Below are 20,013 nucleotides of genomic sequence, written 5' to 3'. Positions count from 1 at the left end.
TATATATATATGTATACATTCCCCTTTAAATTACATAAAAATGCTTTGGCTCAATTTCACAAATGGGCCCTTCTCATAAATAGCAGAATTAACATAGGAAATTACCTTAATGTCTCTAATCAAATTGTCAGACAGTCTGAAAAAACAAGGATCCAGATAATATCGGCAAAACCAAATTGCATGGCAAAGCCAATTAAAACAATAATAATGCCACAACAATTTATCTCTGATGTATTGATGCAGCGAGCTGCCCAGTCAAAAAGCATTAGAGTCTAAATGAGAAAGAGAGAATATTAACTTTTCAAAGGGGAAGAGTGAAACTTTCCAATAAATCAGCCATATAATAAAAAAAGTAATCAATGAAGGACTGTATAAAATTCTGACCATGTTCCATCAGTTCACCTTGAACCTTTCGCTTTAATTAAACTATCAAAGTAGGCGTGTAGGAGACTTTTACCTTTGCCAAAGAAATGTTATCTTTACTAGTGAAGGATAAAAAAACACCCAGCAAGATAATTCAGACTAACAACCAGACAAACGGAGGAAAGGGGGAGCTTTTGCACCATTCATCTGTCTGTTTTAGGTACAATTTTCATGTTCTTTTCTTGGTTATGAGCAAAAACTCTTTGTTTGTTTACCTGGGGTTCCACAGATCTCCACACTCAATGTGCGTTCAATGGTTTTGTTCTCAAACGGAGATCCCTTGTGGTCACTGTAACACAAAAGAGAAACAAAATATATGAGAACAGGGATGGAGTGCTGGAAGTGTTTGTGCGAGCTTACAAATGGAAATGAAATTAACAAAATGCCTCATCATTGTTTTTTTTTTTTAGTTCAGATTTTGTCTGCTCTACAAAAGTTGTGTAAAAACTCTCTCACTTACTTTGGAGACTCTGGGGTCAAAGGAAGTGGCAAGATGGTTGGTTTGGCTGCAGAACACAAAGGAGCATGGGTAATTAATTTACTAGTTCACACTGTACCCAAGATATTTCAGGTCCACATCTACAACTAATATCTTAGACTTAATCAGTGACAGCAATGATGTTGCAAATCCAACCCTGCACTGAAAGGCCAGATGACTGTCCAGCCAGACAGAAATTTTGGGAAAAACCAATAGTTGGACTAACTTGACCCCATAGTTTTTGTCTTTATCTGACTGCATACTTTGTGAGGCAGGATGGAGTGATGGCATGTGTTCAGTTTCCCAGCCCATTATACAAGATCCACCACATTCCAACAGTCAGAATGAGTAGAAAACTTAAAAAAACAGACTATGACATGGAAAAGAACGGCACAAATGTTTCATACTGCTACTAAAATTAACAAGAATATGTTTTGCATGCAATTGAAACCAAAGCAGAGGAAGAAAGAAGAGTCAAGGAAGCGTGTGCAGTTGCCTGAGGCTGCGACCATCTCCAACTGCTAGGGAGTATCTCTCAGTTAGACAGCTATATTACGGCAGCCTGAGAAATAAGCTTTTCAGCACAGATCTGAGTTTGAAATTGGGCGACGTGATAGTTCAAAGTGTTGCAGGCGTTCCCCGTTTTTCATTTATAATTAATCTACAGACAAAGGTTTGTGCCAATTCAGAGGTTTATGCTTTGGAGCCGCATCGGTTTTTGCTTCCAAGTAAATGTTAGGTTTGGGTTAGCGCTGTGGTTAGTGTGTGGTCAAACTGGGAAGCAGTTAAAGGAGGAGAGGCAAAGGAGAGAGGGCGGGGATGCAGCAATGATTACCTAACATTGGTGGGACTTGGTCATCAAGGTGCCTGCGGAGTGCCTGTTTTTGTGAGTCGGAGGGCGTGAGTTCTGGAACTAAAGAGTCTGGGAACAATGGGCTTGGCAGGCCCTGTGAGAATGACATGGGGCTGCCTATGACATCATCAAAAACATCCTCCCCGGCTTGGCCCACCAGATCATGCAAGCTGTCTCCTATCACCGGTTCTGGCATGCTCAACCAGCTCTCTAGGTCTAATTTAAGCTCTGCCGAACTCTCAAGATTGCTCTGGTTGGCCACGCTAAATGCCTGCTTGTGTAAGCTAGGTGCCTCTCTAGGGTGCTCACGACTAGCTCGCTCTAAGTGTCCGTGGATCTCTTGGACTCTAGAAGCCGTGTCTGGTAGGTCTTGCCTTTTATTCTGGGACAACTGCAGGTGAGCCCGGTAACGGGCCGGCCTGGGCCTGGAGGTGAGCAGCTGACTGAGCATGGGGTGCTCTAGCTCTTGCCTCCTTTTCTTAATGGTCACCGTGAAGTGCCTATTAGCACGGCCAGCTTCAGCCAAGCCGCCCGCCTCAAGGCAATGACCACAGCTGCCTGCATGACCCATCTCTCTAGGCGGGAGAGAGTAAGAGTGCATGTACCTAATAAAGCGGGCAGCGGCCAAGCTGCCTGGGTCAACACCTGGCTGCAGGCCTGGCGGCCTCCCCTCTTCGCCGGAGCAGGCATGGCCACAGCTGCCTCCGTGGAACAGCGCAACGGGGGCGGAGTGCCCCCCTTGAGTACACCGCCGCCACTTCCCCGCCCTTTCACCAGCCACACTACACGTGCCGGCTGCCTGGCTCTCACCTCGCTGGGCCTGCACCGCCAGCTGCTGCTGCTGCTGTGACGATGGGGAAGCAGAGGACGTCTTCTTTTTGGAGGCGGTGGAAGAGGAGCAGGACGACAAGGAGGAGAAAGAGGAGGTGGATGAGGACGATGGAGAGGAAGAAGATGAGCAGGAGGACGTGCAAGCCCCTCCCCTGTCCTTGCCGCAACCTGTCCAGGTGCTCTTGGCTTCCCTGGCTTTGGTCTGGAAGGTCTCGTCGCTAGAGGTGAGGTACTTGAGCAGCTCAGTGCAAGGGCGTCTCACAGACCGGTTGGGACAGGACCCTCGTGGTTTGCTGTTCCAGGGGTTTTCTGTCTAAAGAAGAGAAATCAGAGAGAGAGGGAAGAATGAGCATGGTATGTAACAAGGTAACATAGGGAGATTAGAACGGGGGGCTAGCGCAGAGGTGGTTTAGTCTCCCAAAAGGCAACGTGAGTGTACTTTGCCCATCATCTTAATTACGAGGTCTTGGGATGGCTCCAGGAAGATCTGCACGCAGGCAGCAGGAGGAGACAGCGGTGTCCTATGGGACCCTGCCATGTGCAGAGCTCCAGAAACAGAGGAGTCAAAGTCATTATGGAAAAATAACTCTTCAAAGAGAGCTTGCGCATGTACGTGAGTGTGATTGTGTGGAGGGGAGAGAATTACATGTGATGTTCACCTCAAATAACTACTCATTTGTCTTCTAGTTTACAACATGACTGGGCCTGTGGTAATAAATCATTGTATTTGTGACAACGAGACCAACAATGCTAATTCTATCAAGACATATTAGCGTTTTCTTTTTTCATGGAAATTAGATGGTGCCATTCAGAAGTCCTGAACGTCATCAAGGGTAACGTAACTTCAGATGAGACACCTCCATCACACACACAACTCATTTGTATAATTTCACAGAAAGGAAAAATTACATAGAACTAGCAGATGAGCTCACACACCAGGCCTTTGATGCAAGAAGTGCAGCGAGCAGCTACCTTGGCAACAGCAGGTGTTGGTCTGATCCGTTGGTTGCTGGCTGCATGGTTCTGTACCTTGCCACCTGGGTATTGATTATAGCTGAGCTGGGAGTTAGCAGGCGCCAGGAGGAGCTTCTTCAGCTACAAACAGAGCAGAGAAACAGATCACGGGGATTACAGCTATGAATTTAAAACAAAATGCAAAGATATTGCAATACTTTTGCATTTACATTGCATTTATGCATTTGGCAGATGCTTTATTCAGAGCGACTTACTTTGTATCCAAGGTATACAGCTTATCAGTTTATGCATTTCCTGGGAATCAAACCCATGACCTTGGCATTGTTAGCACACTCTGTTGTTTCTGTATATGGTCTCTTGTAAGCTCATTTTTGCATGCATTTTTTTCAAATAATTCTCTCTCTAAGCATCTTCAAAGTTGACAAACTAATTTATTGATGACAGCAGAATCATGTGCATGTTTTGAAAAACATTTATGCAATACATGACTGATTATGTGAGCTGCAACATTAAGCTTTAATTATTTAATTTTGCAGGCTATGAATCAGATATATCAGAGTAATGCTGTGGCAGCATGTCAATCAGAGCAGGTGCAATGATTTTTCTGAGGTGCTCAGATTGTAACTAATGATGAACATTACATTTTCACTGTTTATACTATTGAGAAAATACAGATTAAAATAGTCACTTGATTCAATTCAATTATTTTGGCATATTTTTCGTTGCTTCGGCTTGACAGTGTTGTTCATTTCCCTTTTTGCAGTAATGAACAATGCAATTAACACCTCAGGAACACTGATCTACTCTGATTTGCTGTTTCAACAGCACCGTGGCTATGTTCTCTGTGCAGACATCAATAGGAGACTGCTGTCTGGCGTGTCTGTACCCATTTTTGGTGACAGGCCTGCAGCATCTCCTTATCTGGTGATAGTGAAGACCAGACAGAGGGAGCACAGTGAAACACAGTGGGACCGAAAAAGAGCGAGGGAAGGAAACAGAATGAGAGGGCCATGCTTCATGGCGAAATAGGATTGGGCACAGGGGAAGCACAGGCGGGGAGGGTCTCTTACCAAGGAAGGCTCCTCTGGCTCTGGGGTGAGTGGAGAGCCGTCTGGGGTGGAAGGACAGCTCTGATCACTGGCATTGGTCACGTCCCCATCTGCCAGGGCCTCGAACGAAGGCAACCCGTCTTCGTCCACTGGGATACTGTCCAGGGTTTCTGTGAGCACTGCCAGCAAGTTGGCCTCATTTTCCTCATCTATCTTCTTAAGGGGGCAAAAAGAATAGGGGAAAGGGAAAGAACAGTGGAAGAAAATAGGACATTTTAGTTTGGAGTAGTGGCAGATTTTGTCTGTTTTCAGACTGGGTGGAGTGGCGCTCCATAATCGCTAATAGAGGATGGAATTTTTTTTTTTTGCTGCATCCATTTTTTTTTTTTACTACAAAATCTCTTTCAACTACAAATTGCCTAAGCCACATGAGTCAGCACTGTCAGTCATACATTAAACATGCAGCTTACTGGACCAAAATAATATCTCCCCTAAGAAACCCATTAACTGAGCTGACACACAGCAACTACTCAGGGGAGTAGCGAGAAAGAGCTAAGAAACAATACGAGGGAAGTTACGTTCCTCCAATCCCTAACTCAGACATCTCAAATGGCTCATCAACCAAATTCAAGCTGGCAATCCATAGATAAGGAGCCTTATTGTGACTTGAAATAGATGCAATATTTTGAGCATATGAAGTGTGATTACAGAATCAAATGCTAAATGTGAAACTCTTTGATGTTCCCGTCTGTCTCTTTTCTCTCTTCCTGCCCACACAGGAGGGGCAGTATCCATGGAGCAGTGGCTGTGGAAAAGTCGCAGGCACTGGAAGTTCCAGCACCAAAACCCATGGGACTTATCCATTGCAGAAGATAAACACCAAAATTGCTGGGGGACGTGGCGTATGCAGGCCAACAAGAACAAATCCTTTTATGCACACCACAGGATTAGTATCACTTGCTGATAGTATTCGGGCACGATGGTGGTGGCTGCAGGGGGACTGTTCTCTTTAGATAGAAGTGTTGCGTTGCTTAGCCTCCGGTCCCATGTGCAACGATCACCCCGATTGATTCATTTTCTATTAATAGTTTCCCACGATTACACACCAGCATGTTCATATGCTCATGGGAGCTGCTTTTGAGACATCAAAACAAGACCATTTTACTTATCTCACTCCATTTAAGAGATTTCGGTACTGATAGTGCTAACGTTTGATTAGCCACTGACAGGGAGGAAAATGAGTTCATAATGCCCTCCTTGGGACATATTTCCTAAATCTGAGCTTGAATTGATAACAGATAAAAGATTTGCAGGGGCACCTGAGTTGTGACGTAAAGTGGCTAGAAAGAAATCACAGGCTGTGACTTAGCCTGCTGTTTAATGGTTGGCTAATAATGTCCTTTCAATGAGCTATGCCTTTGCTGTCTCCCCGCAATTTGTCTTCTGCAACTTCATAAAAACCCAGGCAGCCACTAAAACAGAGGGCAATAGCATTAAGCATTTCCTTCAAGCTAATTATAATCCTGGTTATTCAGGATGACTTCCCATAGATGCTCATCGTTTGATTTACAGAGGAAAGCTTTTATTCATTTGGGGATTTTCCTTTCGGAAACAGCTTTCACACTATCAGCATGCACCCAAATAAGGACTAGCAGTTAGTAAAACTAAAGTGTGAACTATTGGTCAGACTTTATCTAGCATGACAGAAGGTACTCCAGGGTTTATACAGCAATCAAAAGTTCTGCCAAAAACCGCACTCCTCTTACAACATCGGTTATCTCTCGTTATTCTATGAAACAGACCAATAACCTTTGTCCTCCATTCAGACACATAATTCAAAGTGTAACCAACGCTAGCAAAGTACATTCAACCTTGTGCCAGAGTGGCCAGATTTTACAGGCAACCTCTGGAGCTGTGTCCGCAGCCATCGATTGCCTCTAAAGAGAAACGGTCTGAGTAAGAAGGGAAGAAAAATAGATAGGACCTTTCCCATTCCGCTTAATGGACCCCACCGAATTAAACAGATCTTAACAATCGTGGGCTAATTGTGGGATCACAGTATATTAACCTGCTCTAATTCTAAAGGGTGCCATTCATGGCTGTTTTACCACAAATGCTTCAATTAGCCATAAAACACACTGGCAAGCGCTAGGCAGTCACACTCCATCTAGCTCCCTCCCTCCCCCGGTACTTCAGAGGCGCGCCAGCGCTCACCAGTCATTCATTATCAGGTACGCTCTTTTGTTATCAGACAGGCTGTCTTTGAAATTGTCCTTGCTTTAACTCTTTTATTGAGTTCCACCTAAGCCATTGTATTCCTGAGATATAACTTATGGCACTGATAACAGGTAGCACGGTCCTTTTCTTTTACTACAACTTCACGGCTGGAAAAGAAATTGGTCCGATATCATTTGAGGATCTGAGCGAATACCCCACAGGTAATGAAAAAAAAAAAAAAAGAGTAAAATGTGAGGTTCGTATTTTGATCGTGTCTGCGGCCTTGCATCTCCACCATGACGGAGGGTGAAAACTCTGAAGGTAATAAAACCTAGAAAGTCAATTACTCAGAGTACGTTTTACAACCGAAGGCGTGCACCATCACAAGGAAGACATTAAATGACCTAGAATGTGTGGAAAAAGGTTTAAGTGAATATTGATGTATTTTTCTTTCTCTTTTTGTTCTCTCTGAAACCAAAATAGAGTCTGTTTCCATCTGACAGAATATTGTTCACAGCTCTAAAATAGATTTGCATTAGTGTTGTCACGGTACCAAAATGTCGGGAAAACCGCAGACTTGGCAACACTGGAAGAGGATAGCTTTCGGATAGCGCATCAAGAACTGGGTTGACTGGCTACTCGGTACCACCGGTACTTAAAAAATCCTGGTACCGTAACGTTTTCATTTTTTTAGTACCGACTTGGTACCGAAATACCGGGTCTTTTGACAACACTAATTTGCATTATTCAATATTTGTCTTTAATTTTACCTTTTCTAGCTGTGGCCCAAACAAAGTTTGTACACTGTTCAGAATTGAACTGAGAATGTCTTTTAAATTTCAATTAAAATTCTGAATTTGAAATGAATTTGGATAGCAGTATTGAAATCATATGGAATTGGAATTATTACAATTGGAATTAAGAAAAAAAGTTAATTTTAACTTTAAAAGCAAGTTGGTTGCATGTTAGCTGGACAAAGCTTCGTCTGATAGGTTTGAAAAAGATTTTAAAAACTTGAAGCTTTATAGCCCTTACGGAAAAAGAGAACAACAGGTGTCTTTATTTCCCTTTTTTTATGTGGCTTCTCATTATTGTCTCATTAGTATCTAATTCCATCGCTAACAAATCCTGATATTCTGCACTATGCAATCTGTGCCTGGACATAGAATTGTGGGTGGGAAGACAGAGAATACATGTCAACAAAGACATTTTTGACCAAATCCAGAACTCCAATAAAAACAATAAAAGACCTCAAACATACAGTGGGTACGGAAAGTATTCAGACCCCCTTAAATAATGTCAACGATTCTGTGTTTTTCTGTCGATATGGGGTGCTGTGTGTACATTAATGAGGAAAAAAAATTAACTTAAATGATTTTAGCAAATGGCTGCAATATAACAAAGAGTGAAAAATTGAAGGGGGTCTGAATACTTTCCGTACCCACTGTATTATGTCACACATGATATTGTCCCTCACATTATCAAAAACATTCCAATTTAAGCCTCCCTCAATAAGCCTAACCAGATCGTGTCACAGTATATGTACATGGCACAGCCGTCATGTGTCATACTCAAAAATAGGATTCTGCCAGTGGAATCACCAGCACTATTTCAAACCTCATTTCCCCCGCAAATGATCCTGCACACTGGGCACTGAGGCATGCATGCTCCAGAGGCAATGATCACAGAGAGACGGAGTATGGCAAAGATTAACTTTTCATAACCCAAACCAACATTACCACCCCCCTGACTCTGTCTGGACCAGAAGCTCGAACAGGTAGCAATCAAACTCAAGTTATTTTAACATGCAAACAATCAGAACAATGCATAAGTGAAGAGGGAAATTAAAATATAATATTGCTAAATTAATATGTGCTTGCAAGTGCCCACAAACAGAGCCGCAAACAAACAATTTCTACCCAGAAATAATTGCTCTCTTGCACAAAGTGATAGGGTTGAAAGTAAAAAATAAAAGGCTAGCAACAAAGTGACATGATCTAAATGGATGCACTGATGATAAAGAGAGGAAGAGGAGTCTGCATGCTGTTTTTTAGCTGTGGTGCAACAGATGGCCCACAGCTCTGTTTCTAATGCAATTAGAATAAACTTAGTTTTCAGTGCTCAGACATATTGATGCACTGCTTATTTTAGAAACTCGCCCAATAATGCTGACACTAGGGTGCTCGGATTCCTAAAGAGCTGGAGTCTAAATATTTTAATGCAGCGGAGAAAAGAAAAACACACATCGTTATTCCTTTCTGAAACGTGCATGCAAACAGAACTTTGCTTAAGTCTGAGGTGGCAAATCTGCAGAGGTAGGCAATCTTTTGTGAGAATAAATATATACAGGATGGTGATCATGCTATGATGCGCTAGAAAATACAAGTAAGCAGGAAGGGTAGGATGAAAGGAAACCGAGTCCTGTTTCGTTCCAATGCAGCAGTAACTGCATTACATGTGAAAAAAAGAAAATGTGGACATACAAAGCCGGTATTTAAGCGTGTAAAGTCACCCTTTTCTCTTCTTAAAAGTGTTTTGTTATCCCCCGGATCCCCCTCTGACCTTTCAGCTGCTGGCAGGCTTATGAGCAGCACACCGGCGGGGCGACCCGTCATTTGTCACCCTGATATCAGCAGCGGGGCACATCATCACCGGCACTGCACCAAACACGCAGAGGAGCGACAACAAAGGAGAAAGACGAAACTACAATACTCTTTCTATAATAAAGCATGTTTTAACTGCACAAAGGTCAATTGGCGTCATACGTTTATATGAAAGCAGAGGGCAAAAAAAAACGCTTACAGACTGCATGACTGCACGCGTGTGTGTTTTATCACGAACACCTGCCCTCGTACGAGTATCCATGAGGTACGAGTGAGGTTACAGACTCCAATTTTTTTTTTAAATGTATGGTAATTGAAACCACCAAATGTGTGTGGAAATGCAGTCAATTTAATTCGGCTGCGAAAGGTCATGCTATTCAATTTACACTCAATGCTGAGTACAGTAGCCAGCAAAACACCTGAAAGCAAATGATCTTATCAGACCCCACTGCAACGCTCTCACCCGAATGGATAAAAGCTATTTGCTGATTACTAACTAAATGCATTTTTTTTTTTTTTTTTACCTTGACTTCCATCTCCTGTAGGTGAGGGAAGATCTACCAGACCTTGACTTTGTGAGACGATTATTCCCATTATGTTTCAAATGCCCATTAAGCTTTTATTCTTCTCCTTTTTCAGTCTTTTTGTATATATGTATGTAAAGTCTGGAAACATGCACGCTTTGTATTTTAAACAATATCAGCTTTATCCTTTTTTTTTATGACTTTGCAACACAAACTATGAATGCAAAATATACATAAAAAAAAAAAGAAAATCCAGAACCTAGAAAAATACAAGAGGTATTTATAAATAATTTCTAAACTTCTCTGTTGGTTCTGTTAGTTATAAATCAAATTATATCATTGAAGTATGTTTTGCAAGAAAACACTACTTTAGTCTTGCTACTTCAAGCTTTCAAGCAAATTTCAGGTTTTATTCAAGGTGTTACTTGTGAAATTCAATAGCTATTTCAGAGTCTCTACACACACACATTCAGCATAAGCTTAATTAATCAGTAAAGGTATAAGGTATGATGACCGAATAATATAAAACAAAAATAAATAAATAAATAAATCTGGATCAAGTTTAATCCATTGGTCAGGCATCACAGCTGCCAAAGGGGCCTGCCTGGATGTTACGTGTATATATTGCCATAATTATGTAATCAAAAATAATAACAAAAAATATTGCTGGTGTTGTAAAATAATTGCAAATTACTGTAATGCATATACGCCAAGAAATGATAAGGATTTATGCTCACACTTTTGGAGGCACTGTGTTTATGCATGCATGTAGGCCTAAATATTTACAAGGTCTGGCTTGGCCTGGGCCACACATTAAAACACCAACCAAAACCAAAACTAAAACTAAATTTGCTTTTGCAACGCACCTCTTCACTTAAAGGCAGAAACTAACTGATAAAAAAAAAAAAAGTTTACAGCACTTGACTACATCTTTTTACCACTGAAACACAAAGAGTGATAAGGATATATCACACTCAACATATGTTCACACTTTTTTATTCATGATAAATATCATGGAAATGTTGTGGGATGAACTACAGATGGAAGGAGGAATGAGACTGCAACTGGAAAACTGATCCTCAATCAAAACTTTGGGAATATATGTTACATCGTTTCATTTTAGCTGGCAGACAGAGCTATTAAAAGTGCTCATGCAAGTCTGAGCATGTATCAAATTTATCTCCTGCAATGCAACCAATCGGCTCATTCCCCATTGCAAAAATTTAGCATTTTGTTTGTTAATTTACCCTCTCCGTAAAATCGTGCAGCGTGACGCCACTAAGCTACGTCTGAAACACTCTGTACCCTGCAGTGCATAAGCCCTAAAAGAACCAGCGTTCCTGGAATTCAGAGATCCAAACTCCCCCTCCCTGCCATGCTGAAGTATTAAATAATCCAGGAATCGCCTGTACCGGGACTCACTTTCTCTCTCGGCCTAGAGTTGAGCCAGATGCCTGGGGCTTATTGGCTTAGCGTTTCCGGCCAGGTTAGAAAGAGACAGGCCCTGAAAGGCTCTTAGAAGAGATTAACATCCCAGACTAAAAATAGCCCACAATGGTTATCCCGCACTTACAACTGGTGACATGTTACAAAACGTGAATATTACTGTACCAACTGCATGCATGTGTGTCATTTGGATGCTCGAACATCCATCCAGTCAATAATGCGAAGCTCATGAACATACAGGCATGATATAAGCCATCATTAAATCCTTGAGTAGTACTGGTTGTACTGTCCATGCAGGATATTTATCACGACCCAGATGAAATTTGGCACCAGATCAGTGCGACTTCCAGCACAAGCCATCTGAGCCAGACTCATAAAACATGATTTAAGGGGATGTCCACTATGTCCAAGGAAAACCCCATGTGTAACTTGCCCTCAGACATGGAAAAACGGCCTCATGTGTGACACTACCTGTGGTGCTTCAGTTCTGGGTAGTGGCTGTCAGCTGACACTGAACTGGCAGAACACTGTGTGTCCCAGAGCAAAGGAAGCTAAACCTTGATACAGCCATTTGAACAGTACCAGTATGCCACACAAACACGAACACACACATACACACATGGGAGATATGCGTTAAGATCAAAGCTTAAGGTAATTCATACCGGTGACTTGAAGGAATTAGATACAATTTGTAAGCAGATATAAAGTCTTGGTAAAGAATTATCTACAACATAAAGATGACAGCCAGAATTATTGTGGCTGCAGTACATCATCAGATAATACTTTTTGGTATTTCATGTGCCAATATATTTACATGGTACTTCAGAGAATATCATGGCATCGAGAAATGCATGTGACCACATTGTGTTTGTAGTGTAAATGCGAATTTGTCCTCATATGCTGCAGACAACAGTAAAAGGCCGCCTACTCAGCTGTCAATCAAGCATTGTGCTAAAACAAGGTTCATTTCATACTCGACTAAAATAACTGAGCAAGTCTGTGGCGAGATATATTCAGAGAGGGAGTGTGTGCTGAATTTTCTGTGCTTTTTGCATGTTATCAACATACATTTGCAACATATATGAGATGCAGTAAGTGATGCATGCAGTCGTTAATCCTGTGATTACAAACGGCCACAGGAAACACATTTTAGCTAGTGATGCAGAGAAATTTCGGGAACCAAAAATATTTGGGCAAAACCGCCAAAAATTTGATTTTAGGTTTTGCGGAAATAGTTTTAGGGGGCTGAAATCATTAAGTTAGCTAGATTTTAAGACTGACTATCAGCATCTATTTCGTGGAAAACACAGATAAGCTACAAGACGTAAACATGTTAGTAGAATGTACGCACTTCACCACGACCAAAATGAAGCTAGAGTAGCAAAACGGATCGCTGTAGTGCCTCAGTTCGAGCGGCACGTGAATTGATCATCTTTTCATATTTACTTAAAGCACAAAATAAACATGAATGAACATCAGAAGGTATCTTGTTTCAACCGCGGAAATACGTCAATACACAAGTTCAAGTCCATCGACGTTAATCTACTCTCCTGACTGTTTTGTTTGTCGGACAAAATGGTAGATTCGGCGATATGATTGGTCAGATCTGTCAATCAAGCTCCCAGCGAAGGGTCAATTACTCAAATTTAATTACCAAAATGTTATTATTGGTTTTCACCTAAATGAAAACTTTTGGTGCTTTTGGTGTTCTAAAAAAAGGCCACTAATGACATTTATTATATTTAGTGATGCACTGATTTTTTTTTTTCACATAAACACTGAATTAAATTTTAATTTAGCCCAAAAATTGAAACCGAAAATTAATAATCAATTAAGCAAATTTATGTATTTTGTTCTAGTTGACTAACAAGCTACGAAAATTGAATGGCCTTCCTGAGGTAAATGCAAAAGTGAAAGAATGATTGACAAAAAAATAACTAAAATTAACAAACTGTTCTAGTCAAAACCGAAAATTCATTTTTGGTCAAATATTTTGGGTTGCTGAAATGTCAACGCATGCAATACTAATATTAACAAACCATGTATTTTATGTCAATAAATACCAATAACAGACGCACAGTGCAAAAATTCTCTTGCACACACAGACTTCGAATTCCCTTGGTAACAAATTCCCCCCATTCTCTCTCCCCCGCAGGGGTGTGTGGGGTGTTAAATTGGTTCTGTGATGAGCATCAGGTGGCTAAGAATCAAGATCAGCTGAGGCTACAGGCCCCCGAAGAAAGATCTCACATGCAACTACCACTTTAGAGAGCAAGGGATAGGAAAGCAAGCATGAAAGAATAAAAAACTGGCTTTGTGGACAGAGAAAGATGACAGAGGCATGGAAATGAATACAGGAGAGCAAACCAGAGCCTGAGAAAGAAGCAGAATGCAAGAGTACGCAAGCAAGCCGAGCAACAAGCTTTATGTTAACTTGTGCTTCTCCAAACATGCCCTGCGGGGACTATTTTCCAGCTGCAAGTGATGTTACCCTCCTCGCGCTCCCTTGCTTTTTTCCCCTCCCTTCATTGCAAAGTGAATATATTTGCTTATGCCCGCTGGATTTCAGACTCTCTCTACGGTTGTTTGACAAGCTTCACTGCCAAAACTTCAGAGGCTCCTTACTGATGACAGGGCTCTGTCACATTTCCAGACTATTGCAACTAAGAATTCACCCTGGCATGGCTACGAAATTGCCCAACTCTTTTTGATGCACTATATATGAGAAACATACTTCAAATGTGTGACGAAACAACCCTAACCAATTACCTGCACTGATCAATGGTGGCACCAATGCCACTATTCAAAATACAACCTATTTACTACCTAGGTGTCCAGTCCTGTTGCTGGAGGTCCACCATCCTGCAGCGCTCAGCTCCAACCCTAATTAAACACACCGTAACTAGCTAATCAAGGTCGTCAGGATTACTGTAACCCTCCAGGCAGGTGTGTTGGAGGAGGTTGGAGCTAAACTCTGCAGGAAGGAGGCCCTCTGGGAGCAGGATGGAGCCATGACATACAGCTAAATATACCTGCAGCTCATGCAACATGAAAGGTACATCCAAGGAAATTCACTTAATCATTCAGATTCACTCTGAAGCAACAGAATAGCTAAATAATTTAGTTGTCAGGTGAGTAAACATAATGCAACAACAATTAATAAGAAAAACAGGTAACACTTTACTTAGAGCCTTTATGTATAATGCATTATTAAAGTAGTTTTAATGCATTAATTATGCCTTGTAATGCACGTTATAATGCATTGTACAATCTCATAAATAATTGTAACCGCAGTTAATAAATTATAACACTTATCAATTTATTGTTACACTATGCATTTTAAATTATTTACGGCAAGATATAATGTATTACAATGTACATTATGAATAATTATAATGCATTATACATAAAAGCTTTAAATAAAGTATAACCGAAAAACATTAATGGATGTTGTTATTCTTAACTAATTCTAAAACTATTACATCATTTTTTGGTAACTGAAATAGAGCTGAAATAAAATTTAAATATGAATAGTGAAAGAACCTGCAGTTTTTGGTAACTGGAAAAAAACAACTGAAATAAAATAAAATAATAAAATAAAATATAATATAATATTTATAATGACTGTACCTTCAGATAATGCTAAATGAGAGATATAACAAAGGAAATGCACTAAACCATTTAGATTCACTGCAAAACAACAAAATATCTAAATAATTTAGTTTTTAGGTGACTAAACACCATGAAAACCATAAAGAAATGACAAAACCAGTGTTGTTAATCTCAACAAATACTAAAACTAAGTAGTTAAACTAAGTTGTAACTAAAAAAGTGAATTTGTGGTAATTGAAAGTAAAACATTAATATTAGATTAAAAATATGATAAAGTCATTATAAATTATAGAAACTGGTCATTATATTATTTAACATTGTTTTATATTAATCATAAATACTGGTTTGTAGCACAAAGTCTCATTTAATGTTTAATGCACTTTGTTATTCTTCTAGTTATTCACCTATAGTGGGTAATGAATCGGCCAAAAAAAAAATAATAATAAAAATAAAACTAGAAGTGTTGCCTTGACAGCTAATTGAAATAAATAGATCTAAGTTCTAAAACTACTAAAACGGAAATAAAAAGAATTTAAAGTTAAAAATAATTTAAAAAAAATGAAAAAAGCACATGACAAAATTACAAAAATTAAAACTAAAAATATCAAAATAAAAGCTAATTCAAAATATGAATGAATACTATAATAGTGATAAATAACACTTGGCAAAAAATGACAGCAGCAGCTTTAGTGATGCTTTTGACGCCTGACAACATTCAAACCGTCTGCGCTTCGAGAGGCACGGCCAGGGTGATAAGTCAAAGAGTCGAGTGTGTGTGTGTGTGTGTGTGTGTGTGTGTGTGTGTGTGTGTGTGTGCAAGTGTGTGTTCACTTGAGGAAATCACATTATACTGCACAAAATGATAATATGCTTGGCCCAGCTGAACTTGTGCAGCTAAACTGATGGTGTGTTTTCAAATGTCAGCATAAATTTGCAAATTAAAAATGCTAAGCCATCAGCAGTCACCGTTAACACCATGTGCGTGTGTCTCGGCATAGATGTGCTTGTGAGCGTTTTTCTGTCTTCTGAGAGACGTAGGCCTGCAGTAGATTTGGACGATTTGATCTGGGTTTCTGTTTGTAGATTTGCAAATTACAAGAAGCAAGAAGCAAATAGGGCCTGTTTTCATGGATGTGTTTATGTGTGAATGTGTGTACTTGGGTGTGCGTCTGATTTATTTGAGTAATTAATCTCGCTTTCACACTTAGACATCCGAGCCTCCAAACACACACACCTACAAATACACACTTTGGCTCATCTCCAATAGCTAGGTCAGAGTCTGGTCGAAGTTTTGACCGGTCATCTGTAACTGCACTCACCTTACAAAGCACAGCCAGTGCTTTCACTCCACGAACAAGTTGTAATTCCAAACACTCGCTGGCAGCATAGTTTCGTGTTTGGATATAAACATCACACGACCCAACCGAACAGCCTTGGATGACCTAATACAGTACAGTCTTTAACAGGGAGTTATTTTGACTAGGTGTCAAGTGCCCTTAAAATAAAAGGCTGCGGCAATCTCTTGGAGTCAGGGAGTGTTCCATTCCACACATTGTCCATGCAGCGATGAGAACAGCGAGAACTCTAGCCTGGATTCCGAGCTAAATGCCATCCAAAAAGACAGTATGCTACACTCCAGTCACCTGTACAATATTATGATATGACCTCAAAACACTTTCAAAATGTTTGCATGAACATGAATGCATGATATGTAAATTAATGCATTTTGAATTTTGCATTTCTGACGTAGTAAACTTGCTCGGTTGCTCACCTGGTACAGCCTTGCACTGCATTGCACCCGTGAAACACAAGCTTGATTCTACAAGTCAAAGATGAGCCACTGGACATTTCACTTTGTAAGTGTCACAAAACAAGCAACATAATATCACTTTGCAGAAATGGTGCTACAGGCACATTTTTCAAATGAGCCAGAATTAAATAAAAACAATGTATAGTAACGTTTATTTGTGCATCTGTCAGTCATCATTGAATTACATTGTAGCCTATATGTTTTGAAACTACAGAGCTTTGATCACAAAACTAAGCATTTAAATATCATCTTACCGAGACATATTATTAGGAGAGATAGAGTGACAACTGAGATTTATATGCATTTTATGTAAGTAGACTGCTATGCTGTTATAAAGATCTTACTGATTCACAAGCTATCAGAATTTCAGCACTTTTCAGCCATATAAATGTCAACATCTTCACCAAAATGGCATATTTTTTGCTTAGTTTGGGCCTCTGAATAAAATTGAGGTGCTTTTTTTAACTCTGTATTCTCTCTCTAACATACTGATCTGCTACCATCACTGTACCACCATAGTACTTTTTTGCAAGCACAATAGCTAAAATATTTGTCACAGCAGCCTGATACCAAAGCATCTCCCAGGGATTGTCTTTTTAATAGTCTGTAAATATGCTATAAAGTGCTATTTAACTTGATTTTGCTTTTAAATTTCTTGAAAAAATGACAAAACTTGTGTGCAGCACTTATCACTATGCATGAGAAGTAAATGTTCCATTTACGGAATACAAGCAGCTCAATACAAATGTAGCAGCCTTACACTTTCAACCAGTGCCTAAAAGAGCAAATCTATTTGACTCAAAACATGGTTTTACATGTCTGAGTGCTTCTAACCTCCCCACGGCCCTGTTCCCGAGAGAGGGGCTGCTGGTGACGGGCTGACCGCGCTGTCAGGCCCTCTCCCTGGGGCAGAGCGAGCTGCCTGTCGGCCCCCACCTCCAGAGATCCATTTTAGCCTCTGAGATGGGCTTGATAACTAGGGCTGAACTGCCACTGAAAGGCATAAGCCGTCACGTCACATGAAATCTCTAGGCTGCGTTTCCCTGCCCACCGCTATCGCTCACTCTCATCTGCCTGCCGGCTTGCCCCACATGGCCCTGCAATAATGGAACATCATGTACAAAATGTAAGGAAAGCGTAAGACATGAAATAATGAATCATAATCGTGAAAAAAGCTTTGTGTCGCGTGTGTTAAAGCCGCTTGTCTGTTGTGCATATATGTTATGATATATATGATATATCCAAATATACAGTATGTAAGCCTGTTTGATGATGCTTTTGTAGCTGTTTTTTTTTTTTTTTTTTTGCATGTTATGCCTGTTTCATATTTGATATGTAAATTTCTAAGGCCTCTAAATTATCAGCATGATCAAATGATCGTTGCTGAAACCCTTTTGTACGCAATCTGTTACATGCCTTCTGTCGTCTGATTGATAGTTCATACAGTTTTTAGCAACTTTGTAAAGTATAATTCTAAAAAAAAGTCTATCTTCAGGTTGTGGCTCATGTGACTTTTTGCTGTGAAATCTTTAATGATTTTTATTGAGTAAACATAGTGATAATTTTCATAATGTTAGTCATATTTTCAGATGAACACTTACTGGACTGAAGCAACTTTGATTCACTTGATTATCCAGGCTTTATCAGGCTTTTGAGGAATGTTTGTTTGTTTATTTGTTTATACATCTCTCAGTCATCATTTTATTGCATGGCATTATATGTTTAGGCGTTACATATCTCACTAAGACATATTATTATAATATAAAGAGTGACAAATTATATTTTTATGCATTTTATGTAAGTAGTCTGTTTTACTGTTATAAAGATCTCTTTGTTTAGCCTAACAAGCTACAAGCTTTTGACCATATAAATGTCAGAATATCCACCAAATTGCACATTTTTCCTCAGTTTGGGTATTTGAATAAAACATCTGTAAATAAAACAAATAAAAAATCGTCTCGGTTACTTGTGTAACCCTCGTTTCCCTGAAGGAGGGAACGGAGACGTTACGTCAGTCGTGACTGACGAATTGGGATCTCGCCCGAGAGCCCAATCCCCTTCGAGTGTTAACTAAACAAGCCAATAACAGTTGGCGTGCGTGTTTCGCCACGCGCACCCCGCCCCCCAGCGCGGGTATAAAAGGAGAGCGCGTGCAAACGCACATCAGTTTTTCGCTGAGGAGCCAAGTACCAAGAGGACCTGCTCCTCGTCCTCCCTGACCTTGCACAGTGTCTGTGCGAGAAGGCTCACTGGGGTAAACGCATACTTGCGTAGGCCCCGAGGCCAGCTGCACACCAGTGCATCTGTGCCGAGGGTCCCCTCGGCCAGGGAGTAAAACAACTGGCAATGGGACGTGTCCGGGGAGACAACAGGTCTACCTGAGCGTCCCCAAAGCGCCTCCAAATCAGCTGGACTGTCTCGGGGTGGAGTCGCCATTCTCCCGGAAGGGCGGGCTGACGTGAGAGCTCAATGCAAAGCGGAGAAACGGTCTGTGTCGAGGGAGAATCGAGACATGAAAGTACGCGTCCTTGAGGTCGATCGCTGTGAACCAATCGAAAGGACGGACGCATTGAAAGATGCGTTTCTGCGTCAACATCCTGAACGGGAGTTTGTGAAGGGCCCGGTTCAGTACGCGCAGGTCCAGGATCGGTCGTAACCCACCGCCTTTCTTGGGTACGATGAAGTACGGGCTGTAGAAACCTGACCTCATCTCGGCTGGAGGGACCGGCTGTATCGCGTCCTTCACCTGCAGGACCGCGATCTCTGCACGCAAGACAGGAGCATCCCTGTCCAGCACAGAGGTGAACCGAATGCCCCTGAACTTGGGAGGGCGCCGGGTGAATTGAATCGCGTAGCCGAGTCTGATGGTTCTCATGAGCCAGCGAGACGGCCTGGGGAGCACTAACCAGGCCCCCAGCGACCGAACAAGCGGGACCAGGGAAACCACCGACGTACCCGCAGTGGGGTAGCGAAGTGGAACACAGGGACCCAACCCGGCAGGCCGTGCGTCCCAGGGTGGGGTCTGAGTGCGCGGTGCGCCACTTACCTGGCTCCACAGCTGGGCAGGGGACTCGTGAGGAGGCATAGCGTCCCCGAACCGGACCCTGCTGCCCATAGGCGAAATGAGAGGGGGACGGCCGTGTGGAGACTGGGTCTCGTGCACCGCCATCCTCGCCCTCTTGGGACCCGGAG

At 41.3% G+C, this 20,013-nt stretch overlaps 1 protein-coding gene across 5 annotated transcripts in view; it reads right to left on the bottom strand.

The window, feature by feature from the left end:
* Window positions 1-20,013, bottom strand: part of ppargc1a (peroxisome proliferator-activated receptor gamma, coactivator 1 alpha) — a 42,608-nt gene that overhangs the window by 16,839 nt on the left and 5,756 nt on the right. The window contains exons 3-7 of one of the 5 annotated variants that reach the window (XM_016490656.1): window positions 4,631-4,825; window positions 3,522-3,680; window positions 2,565-2,898; window positions 884-929; window positions 639-712 (exon numbers count right to left, since the gene is read on the bottom strand). In XM_016490656.1, the coding sequence (XP_016346142.1) occupies window positions 639-712; window positions 884-929; window positions 2,565-2,898; window positions 3,522-3,680; window positions 4,631-4,825 (808 nt within the window). Of the gene's footprint in view, window positions 1-638; window positions 713-883; window positions 930-1,736; window positions 2,354-2,564; window positions 2,899-3,521; window positions 3,681-4,630; window positions 4,826-20,013 lie in introns of those variants that run through there. The other 4 variants (XM_016490658.1, XM_016490657.1, XM_016490659.1 and 1 more) reach the window with 4 other exon arrangements.

The sequence above is a fragment of the Sinocyclocheilus anshuiensis genome, unplaced genomic scaffold (genome assembly GCF_001515605.1).
Source record: "Sinocyclocheilus anshuiensis isolate Anshui unplaced genomic scaffold, SAMN03320099.WGS_v1.1 scaffold206, whole genome shotgun sequence".
In the NCBI taxonomy this organism is placed as follows: Eukaryota; Metazoa; Chordata; class Actinopteri; order Cypriniformes; family Cyprinidae; genus Sinocyclocheilus; species Sinocyclocheilus anshuiensis.
The sequence above is the reverse complement of the archived record's forward strand: the minus strand, read 5'-3'. Positions and strand labels throughout refer to the sequence as shown.